The following is a 12,398-nucleotide window of genomic DNA, read 5'->3' as shown; positions in this document are numbered from 1 at the left end:
CCACATCTTGTGGCCTAGAATTACTGGCTAATTGAGAAGTGAGGTGTGAGGAGGTCAGAGGAGGCTTCCTCTGAGCTAGAAGGTGCCATTCTGGCCTCAAGACGAAGTTAGAAAGAACTAAAGGAGTGTGTTGGGAAAAACAGACTATTGAGAGATCCCACACAATAGTTATTTTGTGAGCTTTTTTTAAGGGTAAAATGACTGGTAAGCTGTTCTGAGCCATGACCTCCTGTGGGCCACCAAGAAGTGTCTACTCAAGCAGTGGGTCAGGAGGGCTGCTGGTGTTTGAGGAATTTCGGGCTCAGTTTGCAAAGGATGTCAAACTCCGCTTCAACCTTCAACCGTTGGGTCATGGGGAATTGAGCAACTGGGTCCCGTTGCAGCAGGCAGGTGACGGCTCCTTCTTGCCCATGTTTGCTCTCTGTAGGCTCTGCTCAAAGTCTAAGAAGCAGTTTAACACTAAGGTAAACACTGAAACCAGACAGTGTCGTGGGGTTGGATTAGGCTGTGCAAAGTTAGGATTTAGTATACATAATTAAGACACTTCTTTTCTAGGGATGTCCTAGTTTCTCTAGTTGGGATCCTGTGACCGAAATAACTGCAAATGGCTTGGAATGGAGTCCAAAAAGTGTTGCGAGACTGCCTACTGCAGATGTTCATAGGCAAAACCTGCTGGGCTCCTTCCCTGGGCTCCTCACTAACCAGCAGCCTGGCTGTACCAAGTCTTGCTGGAGTCGCTTCAGTTCTCGCTTCCTCGTGGCTTCTGGAGGAGCATCAGGCTTCAGCGTAGCCCTTCAGGACCTTCAGTGTTGGTGTGATGCCCACAACTTAGTTGCACAGCCCCTTTCTGAATGCTGTCAGTATTGGATTTTTGGGGGAGTTTGGGGTGAAATTCAGGCATCCTGCTAGATCTCTCTTTTGGCCCTGGGGTGCACATGTTTGTGGTAGGAGCAATGAAACCTGGCAACTTGTTACCTCTTCTGAGCAATCCAAATCCAGCCATGGGTACACCCTAGGAACAGGGAAATCCTGCCAGCTGTAAGGCAGTCGGGCTGCTTCTGCACTGGGGAGCTGCTAGAAAAATGCAAAGGACCAGCAGGGAACCACGTGTCAATTAGATCCTGGTTCTCCAGCTGTCTGGGAAGTTGGTGGGAAGTCTCGTTGGAGCTGTTGCAGCACACAGTAGCTTAAAGGAAAGCTCCAGCTCTTTGGACAAAGCCCTCCGAGAGGTGAAGAGCACTTTCAGTGCCAGCTGAGGAGTACCAACCATCCATACTAGTGCAAACTGCATCACTGCTTCTGCGCCTGGCACTCAGCATGAAAAGGTGGCTTGTCAAACAAATTGTGTGTGTTTTGCTGACCGCACTGCTCATCTCTCCCCTTCCTTTCCTCAGGCTGTAAGACTGGAAAGTACCTACCAGAACCGCACTAGATACATGGTGGTGGTGTCCACCAACGGCAGACAAGACACCGAAGAGAGCATTGTCCTAGGAATGGATTTCTCTTCCAATGACAGGTACTCACAGCGTCCAGGTGGGGGAAGTGCTTGTGTTCACCCACCTGTCAACTGTAGAAACCACTGTCTGGTGTCCGTGCTTTCTGGGGACAGACTGCTTCAGATTTTCCAGCCTAACACCTTTCCTGAGATCCACAGTACCCTTTTTATTTCCCGAAAGGAGGTGGCAAATGGGAAGGCAACTGCACAGCTCAGTGTTTTCTCCATTCCTCTGAGTCTCAGGCTGCTGTGAGGGCGTTAAGTGCCCTCAAGTGTGTCTAAATGGTGAAGTCCTTAAGCCCTGCATCTGCACACCAGAAACAAGGACAACTTGCGTGCAACAAGAGAAAAAGCTGCAATTAGAGAAGCTGCACATCAGGGTTCAGCAGAGCAGCTAATAAGAAATTGACTGTCAGGAAGCCCCTTGCCCAGGTCATGGCACAAAGGGCCTGACCGGAATGTCAGGGTTACTGATGGCAGATCTTGCACAATATGTGTGCTCCCCAGACATCAGCATGTCATCAGGGTTTAGTGCTTTTGCTTCATTAATTGAAGTTGCTGCTGACCTGTCCAAACAGCTGCGGAATGTGGCTGGGAAGCAGCTTTTAGCTGCTGGAGTGACTATAAGCCAGGAGGCAGCACCCCAGCAGCTTCACGGGCAAAAGCTTTGGTTTTAAAAAGGGGCATTGGGCACTTTGGAGAGGGCAGGGGGCACATGGCTCTTTTAAAGGGTCATAAATCAGTTTTGGACTATGCAGGGAAAGAAACACCTGGATATTTGCACCATTTTAGAAGGTTTCATACACATGCTCTGTTCTAGCACAACTGCTACAAGAATGAGTTACTTTCAAGTAGTTATCAGGGTCACTAGAAAATCTTTTTGAGCTGTTAAGCTGCTAAGAAATGGCCTTCCACACAGCCTGCCGATCACAACAGCCACCATGCCTCATTTCAAGTGGCTTGATTTGGGTGCTTAGCTCAAGTGACGCCTGCCAAAAAGGGGGACCAGCTTGATGCTGCCCCTGGCTCCTGCTCCCTGGCACATGTGCCCAGCTGTAGCTCGGAGATGCTCTTGCAGTAGGGTAAGAATAACTTGTCCTTGCACAGGTTGGTGTGAGTTTGGAGGTTGCTGTTGGCTGTGATATACCAGCACAGCCACCTTTGATAACTGAGAGCTCGCTGGTATTCAGCCTCTAATAACATAGCGGGGTCATTTTAGCTTTCTGCTAGAGTTACTGAGATTCTGGATGGTCAGTCTGATACACCCTCCCCTAGCCCACTTGGTATTTATAACTCAATGTAGACTTGTTGCTATGGTCTCTGATAAGCGCTTGCTGAACAGTATCACTAAAAATACCCTGACCACCTTGGGAAGCCTTTTAGAAACACATCTTTCCATGAGCTCATCTCATGTTGTCAACAGAAATAGCTGCGTGCTGCGATGTCTCCCTGCGCTGGGCACCAGTCGCTGCGAGGCGTGTGCGTTTACGGGGCTTCATGTCTGTTGACCCTCTGAAGCCTCGAGTCTCGCCCTCTTCCCCCACTTCTCATGAGCTGCAGAGACTGGGAGTGTTGAGTTTGTGGAAATTTGAGAGGATTAGTGCAAAGCATTAGAAGCAGCAGCAGTTAAATTCAGTTCTTTTTCAAGTTGATGATTTGAATATGGTTTATTTGACACCTTTAAGACATTCAGCTTTTTCATTTGACAACTTGGCACAGGTTTTCTTGGGGTTCCCCCGCCGCTGCCTGTTTTCTTTCGCTTGATTTCTGCTTTTAACTTGGCTTTTTGCTCAGCCTCACAGAAAGCAGGTGACCGTGAGGGCAAAGAGGTCGGAGCAGCTGAGAGAAGAGCGGGGTTGCCAGGAGGTGTCTGTCTGAGCTCCTGTCCTGCTCACCCTCGGGGTGTGGGAGGGTGAAGAGGGGCAGGAGTCACCAGCGGGTGACAGGCTGTGCTGCGAACCTGCCGTGCTGCCGGTCACCCACCGTACCCATCCCAGGTCCCAGCAGCTGTGGCTGAGGGACAAACAAGAAAACAAAGCTGTGGATTGCAAAATCAGAGCTGGAACCAAACCGCTTGAGCCTGAGAGGGACTAATCTGTAGAGAAAGCCTTGAGCTGACTGGAGACTCTGAGCCCCCTCTGACGTTCCACACACAGCTTGCTGCTCCTGAGTCCCGTTTGCTTTTCTCCTGGGCATGTGTTGACCCTTTAAGCTTGCTTGAAAGAATGTTCCTGTACCCTGTGGGTGATGATCCTTGCCAGACACCTGCAGAACAACACCGGCACTCTTTGTCCCTGAAGCAACAGTGGGATTTTTCTGTTTGTTTGTTTGTTTTTTTTGTTTCTAATGGGAACAAAATAACTCAACCATTGCTGTAAAACTAGAATGATAACATGGTGGTGTGGTAGGCGGGCTGACCTTCTCTTTCTTACTACAGTAGCACTTGCACAATGGGCTTGGTGCTGCCGCTGTGGAGCGACACCTTGATCCACCTGGACGGGGATGGGTGAGTGTCTGCTCTGTGTCCTGAGTCAATGTGTGAGATTACAGCACGGTGTATGGAGAAGGATTGAGCGATTGCAGAGCCCTACCGGGTCCAGCAGACCTCCTGCTGTTGACCTGTATCAGGTTAGGAGGCTCAGAGGCCCTAAATCACAGTGATTGTAGCAGCAAAGACCAATAATTGACTTATCTGTGAATAAACATGCACCGAGACAGTGGCTTGTCTGTGTGTTTAAGCTGGCGTAAAGGAGCTTTCACTGGTGAGTGGGTGTGTAGTGAAAGCTCCTTAAAGGGATCCTATTATGCGTTCCTCCATCACGCTTGCAGCAGGCAGTGTTCAGCAGAACATAAAATAAGAATGGTGTTTCTCTGCCAAATAGACACCTGACTTGCAGCCTCCTGTTGGGGCCAGTTACAAGGGCTGTCCAGTGCAGTGCGTGGAATGACTTTTCTTTCCTTGGTAGCTGCCCCAGGATCACTTTAGCTGGACTCTGTTGCTCCCAGCTGTGGCACTGAATTTGTGTTGCCAAGGTAAACAGCACAGCCCAGCACCATCCCACCGCCTTAGTTTCATTCCCAAACAGCAGCTGCTTAAAGAAGTTATCTTAGAGCTTTTAGTGCGCTATTTTGATCTGTTTGCTAGCTGAACTCAGTGTGTGCATAGGGCTAGTCCTCTGCTGTTCTAACATGCTACAAACTATCAGTTATTAACTGAAAAGTGGCTTTTGGGACACATTTTTACTGTGCCTCTTTTCCTCTCTCCAGAGGGTTCAGCGTATCGACAGATAACAGGGTTCATATATTCAAGCCAGTGTCTGTACAGGCAATGTGGTGAGTACTTACTATAATCTGTCCCAGTGATCCTTTTTCCAAGGTGTTTTGGCTGCTTGAGCTTTTAAAAAGCCAGGTGTTGCTTTGTATTATTGGTATCTTGAGACCTACTCAAGCAGCCAGAAGTCTCCTTCAGAGACAGGGAGGGAAGTTTGATACCAAAGGAAAAAAAACCCATGCAAGTGCTGGTATACAGCAGTGAGTTTATAATTCTGCTGCAGCTGCACCTTGGGCTCAGCTGGGGGCAGGAAGGAATTTTCCTTGCAAGGGGCTGCTGAATCCCTGCGAAGCAGAATTGCCTTGAGCATGTGTTTGAAATGTTTCTTTTTATTTGTCGTAAATAAGGAAATACCCACTGTGCGTATTTTAGGAGTCTCTGTCTCCAGTGAGGCATGTTCATTGTGATAGCGAGAAGGAGAGAGAAGCTGCCTGCATTTTTCATTCCTTTTAGGGTGGTTCGTGTAAGAATGTAGTGGCCATCAAAGTATTTCTGGCACAAGCTGCTTTGCATTGCAGAAATACATCCCCTGTCAGGGTGTCATGCTACTGTGTCACACCAGTGATTTTGACCTGGATCCTTCTGATCCCAGTCAAAGATTTGAAACAAGCTAAAAATAGGAGAGGGGGATTTGTTTCCCAGCAGCAGCTGAAGAAACTTCTGACATCACTGGTGCAGTGAGGGAGGGAGAACACCTGAACAGCTCAGTAAAGTCAAGTCCTCAGCTCTCGATTGTGCAGCTCTCTGTGTCTCACTCCTGGGTGTCTGCCCCTGCAGTAGGAGCTGTCAGAGCACCCTGCCTTGAACAAGAACTCCCTGCGTCTTAGTGATGGCTTAGGCAGCTGTAGCAGTTCTTAGAGCCAGAGACACAGGTGTCCTCTGAATTGTGGGCACCTTTGCTGCTATCCAGGCATGTCTTGGCACGCTTAAGATGCAGAGGCTCTTGCAGCATGTGGTTACCCATCCCCTTGGGGACAGCCTCCTGCTCGGGGCTGTCACATATAGCACTGAGTTTGTACCAACTGATGGGACGTGAGCAGCATTCCGGATTCGGCTGCTGCTTTGTGCTCAATACCAGCCTGAGGAAGAAATTATAATCCTGAAAGTGTTTTTCCCTTTCTAGGTCGGCTCTGCAGAGTTTACATAAAGCTTGCGAGGTAGCGCGGAGCAACAATTACTACCCAGGGAGCCTCTTCCTCACGTGGGTCAGTTACTATGAGAGCCATATCAACTCCGACCAGTCGTCGGTCAACGAGTGGAATGCCATGCAAGATGTCCAGTCCCACCGGCCCGACTCGCCCGCGCTGTTCACAGATGTGTAAGTTGGTCTGGCTCCGCTGAGCCAAAGCGCTTGGCTTCAAGCACTGCAGTCTCCAAAAAAAGGAAAGATTCCACAAGAAATTACTCTTAATTAGGTATTAATGAGGAGAAGTTTCCTGTTCCGGGTAATAAACGGACCCCTGGTTAGGTAAACACCAGCTCTGGAAGTTTAGCCCTCCCGGGGCTCCCTTGCATCTCCTCCAGCCTCTGTTTTCAGTCTGGTTGCTTATCTTGGCCTTTAGGCTCACAGATCTTTGATCTTTCAAGGTAAATCTGACGTTACTAGTGAGAGATGTGGTGTATCCTAGTACCTAAGCCTTCCTCTTTGCTGGTTTTGTCCTCTGGTTTCCAGACTTCGTGTCTCCTGGAAGGAGCAGGTTTCTCTGGACTTTGCTCTTAACGCTGACATGTGTCTGAGCACATGTTTAGAGTAAAATGGTCCTTTTTTTTTCCTTTCTCAGTTAATTTTGCTGTAAAGTGTTTATGTATGGACTTCTGAGACCGTGAGCTCACCAGCATCTTTGTGGGCATCCAACTGGTACACACAAAAATGGGGACAAAGAGTTTTCTGTTCATTCTGAGGAGCTCTGCGAGTGTAGAACAGGACAGTTGAGAGGTCCCATGCTGTCTCCAGCCAATTTCTTAGATGTGTGGTGCTGTGTGGTCCAAAGCAGTGGCTGAGTTAGATGGGGAGACAGTTTGGAAACGCAAAATATAGGCTGTATCAACATTCAACATTTACAACCCCAGTAATTAGTATATGTTGATGGTACTGATACCGTATAACCTCAAAGTGATCTGTGTCCAAATGTGATGCCGAGTGTGAGGGTTTAGTTGCCTGATGTGCAGAAGAAGAAATGACTTCACTAACAGTATAACAGTGCCGTTGGTTGATTTATGCTCTCAGATATTTCCTGTTGTTGGAGTTCAGTGAGTGAATAATAATGCTAAGCAGTTGTTCAGCTGTGAAGAAGTCTTCACACTTGATTGTTTTTTAATGTACAAGGAGGGTGACTGAAAAGTTTTGGCAGGCTGTCAGGTTAATATTCTCTTGTAGCTTTTCATATATAAATTTTATCTAACCCACCCTTTCCCCGGTGGCAGCAACTGAATTATTTCCTGGGGCACCTAGACAGCATTCTCTTAATTGAGTCCTGAAATAATGAGTGAGGTTAAAAGGACCAGGAACTTTTATGATTTTTGTGAACCACCAGTTGGACACTGATAAAGCAGAGACGTGTCTGTCTGACAGCCTTCCCGAGACACAGAAAGGTGGTGGGAGATGTCACTGCTTCTAAAGCTGCTGGGTGAGCCAGCTCTGTGCTGCTGCGCTGCTGCAACTTCCCCTGGTGTTAGTCGGGCTATTTTTGCAGCTGGTGATAAGGCCCCTGGCAGCAGAGGCTGGAGGAATGCGCGCAGGCTTAGCTGCCCTCTTCTCTCCATGTAAGGAGCTGTGGAGCTGTTACCTTCCCAAGAAAGGTAGGGGGAGGCTTAGATATTGCTCCAGAGAGTATAATGCAGCTTTCCCAATTTAAATTTTACCAAATACCAGAGGTTCTCTGGATGACTACACTGGATTAGGAGCATTCAGTTGGTGTCTTTCATATACAACTGGGAATCTAAACTGGGCTTTACAGTCACCTGAATTCTCTCCAGCTGAGGATGAGTCTGGGGGAAGTACTATGAGTATCTGAGACTCTGCAGAGTATCCAGTCTGTAGAATACCTGTGTAAAAAGCACCATGAGTCCAGTTTGTTTTCCCTCATGGTGACTCTCTTGCTTTCTTCCGATAGCCCAACTGAGCGGGAACGCACAGAACGGCTAATTAAGACCAAGTTAAGGGAGATCATGATGCAGAAAGACTTGGAGAATATCACGTCAAAAGAGGTGAGTGGTGAGGAAACAGCACTGGAAGTGCTGTTGCGCGAACTAGAGAGCTCTGTGCTTGATGCTGCGAAGAAAGGCCAGAACAAAACCTTCATGTGTGTTCCTCCTCCCCACCCAGATTCGCACGGAGCTGGAGATGCAGATGGTGTGTAACCTGCGGGAGTTCAAAGAGTTCATTGACAATGAAATGATAGTGATCCTTGGGCAGATGGACAGCCCCACGCAGATATTTGATCATGTCTTTTTGGTAAGTCTAACAGTGAATTCAAGAGTAAACACACCTCAACTTTCCTGTGTTAAAAGGAGCTCTGAAGGAGACAGCGGCCGATCCTGGGGTCGTGCACTCTAGAGCAAGACCCAGGACACTAGTGCTGTTGAACAGGAGCAGCCTGGCTTCTTGGCTTCACTAAACTTTGCCAGAAGGGAGACAATTTTAATTCTGACTACTTTTCAGGGCTGTTCCTATTGATGTAAGACCAGGTTTGTAGCTTTAACTGTCCAGTGTACCCACACACCAAGTTCTTGGAGTATCTGTGTGTTTGGGAAGGGCATGACTACAGCTGAGGATGGGAGCTGCTGGCAGAGATGTGTAAGATTCAGGTGGAATGACGCTCTTGTAACGTGGAAAGCTCTTGAGTTCACATGATCCAGGAGGAACAGAGGAGCTTAACAAAGAATCCTGGAGATAAGTCACTTAAGGAAACATAAACATTTTGCCTTTTCATGGTTTGCTTGCTTACTTGCCTTTTGTTGCTGCTGGGGCCTGTCTAATGACTGCACCTCTTCCTGGTGAGTCAGCGCTCCGTTGCTTTTCCCAGCCCTGAAGCCACGGACGCAGGTTTGGTTGGGCTGTCTGGCCTGTGAGTTTGGCTCAACTTGAAACAAAGCCACTGCTCTTGGCCCAGCTGGTCTTTCCAAATGGAGAGAGCCTCTCCCAGTCTCCTAAGCTTAGTGCCATGGCTCAGAAGGGATGATGGATGTTAATCCGAGTGCTCCCAAGAAATTGTGGTGGGGTAGAGCCAGGAAACTTAAAGTACTTACAATGTAATGGATTATTTTTTTTTTGCAGACTGTGTGTTCTCCAGAAAGGGAGACCTGTTACAGGCTGCAGGGCTTGGAGTCTTGGCTCTGAATGCGTTTAATGGGAATGAGACCTTTAAAATGAGGCTTGCAGGCAGCAGCGAGGAGAAGGGCTGTGGCTAATGTGTGCAAAGCAGCAATCTGCGGTGAGGAGCAGTGCCGCTGGCGCTGGGCAGCAGCTCGTTTCAGGAGCGTGTGTGCTGCAAGGCAGAGTCGTACAGCGAGGTCTCTGGGAGGCATGAGCTGTTTCCTTCCAGGTGGAGGCAAGAGCCCAGTGGGATCCCACTTCGGGAATGCTGAAATAAATAAGCAGGAAATAAGAGACCTGATGATGTTGGTGGTTGAGGATCAAAGGACAGGAGAAAAGGCTTTCACTGCTCTGGTATTGTTCTCCGTACCTGTGGAAGCTGGTGGTTCCCAGGCCTGAATGAAATTATTCTTCCTTGGCCAGAAAGAGGCAACGTGAAGCTAAGTCTGGTGGGGTAGGGTAAATACAGCAGGGTTAAATGCGTGTGTCCCTCTGTTCACACAGGCTTGGAAGAGAAGAGATGATGGGGAGAAGAGGTGTAATCCAAGTGAGCTTATAGCATTGCTGCCTTTGATGTGCGAGATGGGTGTTTCACGTATAAAGAGCACCTGGATGGTTTTAAACGCAGGCAGTCATCCTTCTGTGGGGCAGAGCTGGCAGCAGCCTCCAGGGAGAGGGTGGGGTGTGCGCATCTCTGCCGAGGTTCATTTGTCAGCAGTTTGCAGGAAGTGCCAGCACATGGTGCTGGGCTCCTGCCTGCAGAGCTGCCTGTTGCTTCAGAACAGATTCGGTTAATGGAGCAAGATAAGGTTGTGAACATCAATCCTGTTACCGCTCTTCTGTGTTCACCTTTGCTCAGAAGCCCCCTTGCTCTCCAACACTTGTCTGACCAGCTTCCTTCCCCCGTTTGCTGCTGACAGTCCCTGCTCCACCAGCCGGCTGGCCGTGCCTTCCTTCTGCCTCATGTGTCCCTTTGCGTATTTTCCCTGCAGGGCTCGGAATGGAACGCCTCCAATTTGGAAGACTTGCAGAACAGAGGGTAAGTAGCTTCAGGTCAAATGCTTAAAAGCAAGAGCCTGGCCTTCACGCTTGTCTGTGCAATAAACTCTATTCCCTACCTGCTGTGTAACCTGAGTCTTACTAAAGGGTTTGCAGATCTGAACAAGCTCTTGCTTCCTCCAAACTCTGCATCCCACAAACAGGCACCCTAAAGTAAAAGCATCTTGTTCCCTGACCTTGACTGACATCCCCTTGGCGAACAAAGGCAGGCAGCAATCTCATAGCTGTAAGTAGCAAAAAGCTGCAGTTACTGCACTGGGCGCTGCGTAGTTGGCTCTCTGCCTTCTGCTCCAGCCCGTTGTTCTGGGCTGAGGTCTCAGGGTTACAGAGGCACTTCGGAGTCTGGACCTCCAGACTGCAGCAGGAAGGAAAATATGTAAAAGGGCTTTTGTTTCTTTGAGCGGAGCCCAGGAGGAAGGAAAGTCCTGTAGCTCTGGGGCTCAGCACTGATGGTTCCTCTGTCTCCTGCCCCTTTCTACCTCTCCAGCTTAAGCTGAGTGTCCTTTCTCTAGGCCAGGTGGATCTAAGCACCAAGATTTTGCAATTAAATAATTATTTGTGCCAAGCCAGTGGAAAAAAATAATCACTCTGAACTGAATCGATCGCATTGATAGCATTGACTCTTCTCATTCAGCTCAGGATCTGCTGCAGTTTCCTTGGGTCAGATGGGTACTGAGTGCCAGTGATTTTGTACCTGCTGGGGAGAGGGGATGTCACTCCCTTGCAGTCTTCTTGTTCTGTCTGATATCCCAGCATGAGCCCAGTTCATAAGCATCTTACAAGTAACCCTGAGGACTCAAAATGCTAGATATAATGTACCTAAATACCATATGCTTTCTCTAGCAGTTTTCAGAAAAATGAGGGATAAGAAATAAATCCTTCCCGGTGGCTCATTGTCTGTTACATCTCTCTGCAGTTATTTATGCATTTGTTTAACTCTGGTGTTGCTTGTGAGCTTATGTCTTCAATCCTCCTTTGTTGGTGGTGCAGCAGGAGAGATTCACAAAGAGGCTTTGAGAAATTGTTGAAACATGAACAGTCTTTGCAGGAGATTCTGTGACACAAGTGTTGCACTTAAAATAAAGAGACATGAGCAAGCAGAATAACCTGACATACTATTGAGGAGGTTTCTCTCCAGTGTGGATGGAAGCCCTTTTATCAGAGACTGGGCTCTAAATTGCTCAGTAAAACCTTTTGTCTGTGTAGCTGTGCTTCCTTGCACCAAGTTCTGATCCCCAAGGGTATGTTCAAGACTGCAACTTTAAATGCTTCGGGTTTTGCCACTCGCAAAGCCGAGGCAAGGCTGTTGTGTAGCAGCTGTGATCTCTCTCTGAACTTGCTGTGTCCTGCTCACTCTGCATTTTTATCTGCTCTCTGTTTCCGTGCAGGGTGCGGTATATTTTAAATGTGACTCGAGAAATAGATAACTTCTTCCCTGGGCTCTTTGAATACCATAATATTCGGGTATATGACGAAGAAGCAACTGATCTTCTGGCTTACTGGAATGACACCTACAAATTCATCTCAAAGGCAAAGTAAGTCTTTTCAGAACAAACACGCTAAGCATTTTATATTTTACTACTGATTTTCTTCACTGCTGTTCTTCCTTGCCTACCTGGGATCAAAGCATTTCCATTGTGTAGCTTATGGCAAAGTGTTGGAGTTGCCTTCCACGAGTTTTCATTCTCGCGGGTGCTTGTGCGAGGGCGGGCAGGGCTGGTGAGGGGTTTCTGCCCAGGCGCAGTCCGGGCAAGCGGAGGAGATGATTTCTGTGCTGGAGAGAGAACGGTTTGCCTGGTGCTTAGGAAATTCAATGGATCTACAGAGATACCGGTGGGAGGAAAGAGCAGTAACAAATCAAGTAGAGTTTAATAAAAGTAAGAAGGAAAACTTTATAAACTGAACATAAGCATAAGTTGTTCCATACGTTATAAGGTTGTATGATGAAGCCCGCAGTCTGAAGATGATTTATTGTAGCGTAATGCTCCAGAGCAAACTCTTCCCTTTAACGGGAGGAAACGTCTGTGCAGGTCTCTGAGCTGTCACAGTGAGTAATCCGATAGGGGATGCTGAAAGTAGGGCCTTTTTACTGCAGAGAACTGCATCCCGGTTACATGAGCTGTCTCCAGTTAATTCAGCAGCCTTCTTCAGGGAAAGCTGCTCAGAAAGCAGATTGGCATATGTTGCCTTTAAAGTAT

At 48.1% G+C, this 12,398-nt stretch overlaps 1 protein-coding gene across 8 annotated transcripts in view; it reads left to right on the top strand.

The window, feature by feature from the left end:
* Positions 1–12,398, top strand: part of SSH2 (slingshot protein phosphatase 2) — an 85,557-nt gene that overhangs the window by 59,671 nt on the left and 13,488 nt on the right. For all 8 annotated transcript variants that reach the window (XM_082068234.1, XM_082068235.1, XM_082068236.1 and 5 more), the window contains 8 exons: positions 1,395–1,516; positions 3,933–4,001; positions 4,763–4,828; positions 5,950–6,144; positions 7,940–8,033; positions 8,152–8,280; positions 10,134–10,180; positions 11,589–11,735. In XM_082068234.1, the coding sequence (XP_081924360.1) occupies positions 1,395–1,516; positions 3,933–4,001; positions 4,763–4,828; positions 5,950–6,144; positions 7,940–8,033; positions 8,152–8,280; positions 10,134–10,180; positions 11,589–11,735 (869 nt within the window). The remainder of the gene's footprint in view (positions 1–1,394; positions 1,517–3,932; positions 4,002–4,762; positions 4,829–5,949; positions 6,145–7,939; positions 8,034–8,151; positions 8,281–10,133; positions 10,181–11,588; positions 11,736–12,398) is intronic.

The sequence above is a fragment of the Streptopelia decaocto genome (genome assembly GCF_964273445.1).
Source record: "Streptopelia decaocto genome assembly, chromosome: 18".
NCBI lineage: Eukaryota > Metazoa > Chordata > Aves > Columbiformes > Columbidae > Streptopelia > Streptopelia decaocto.
This window is presented reverse-complemented; position numbering and strand designations above follow the sequence as displayed.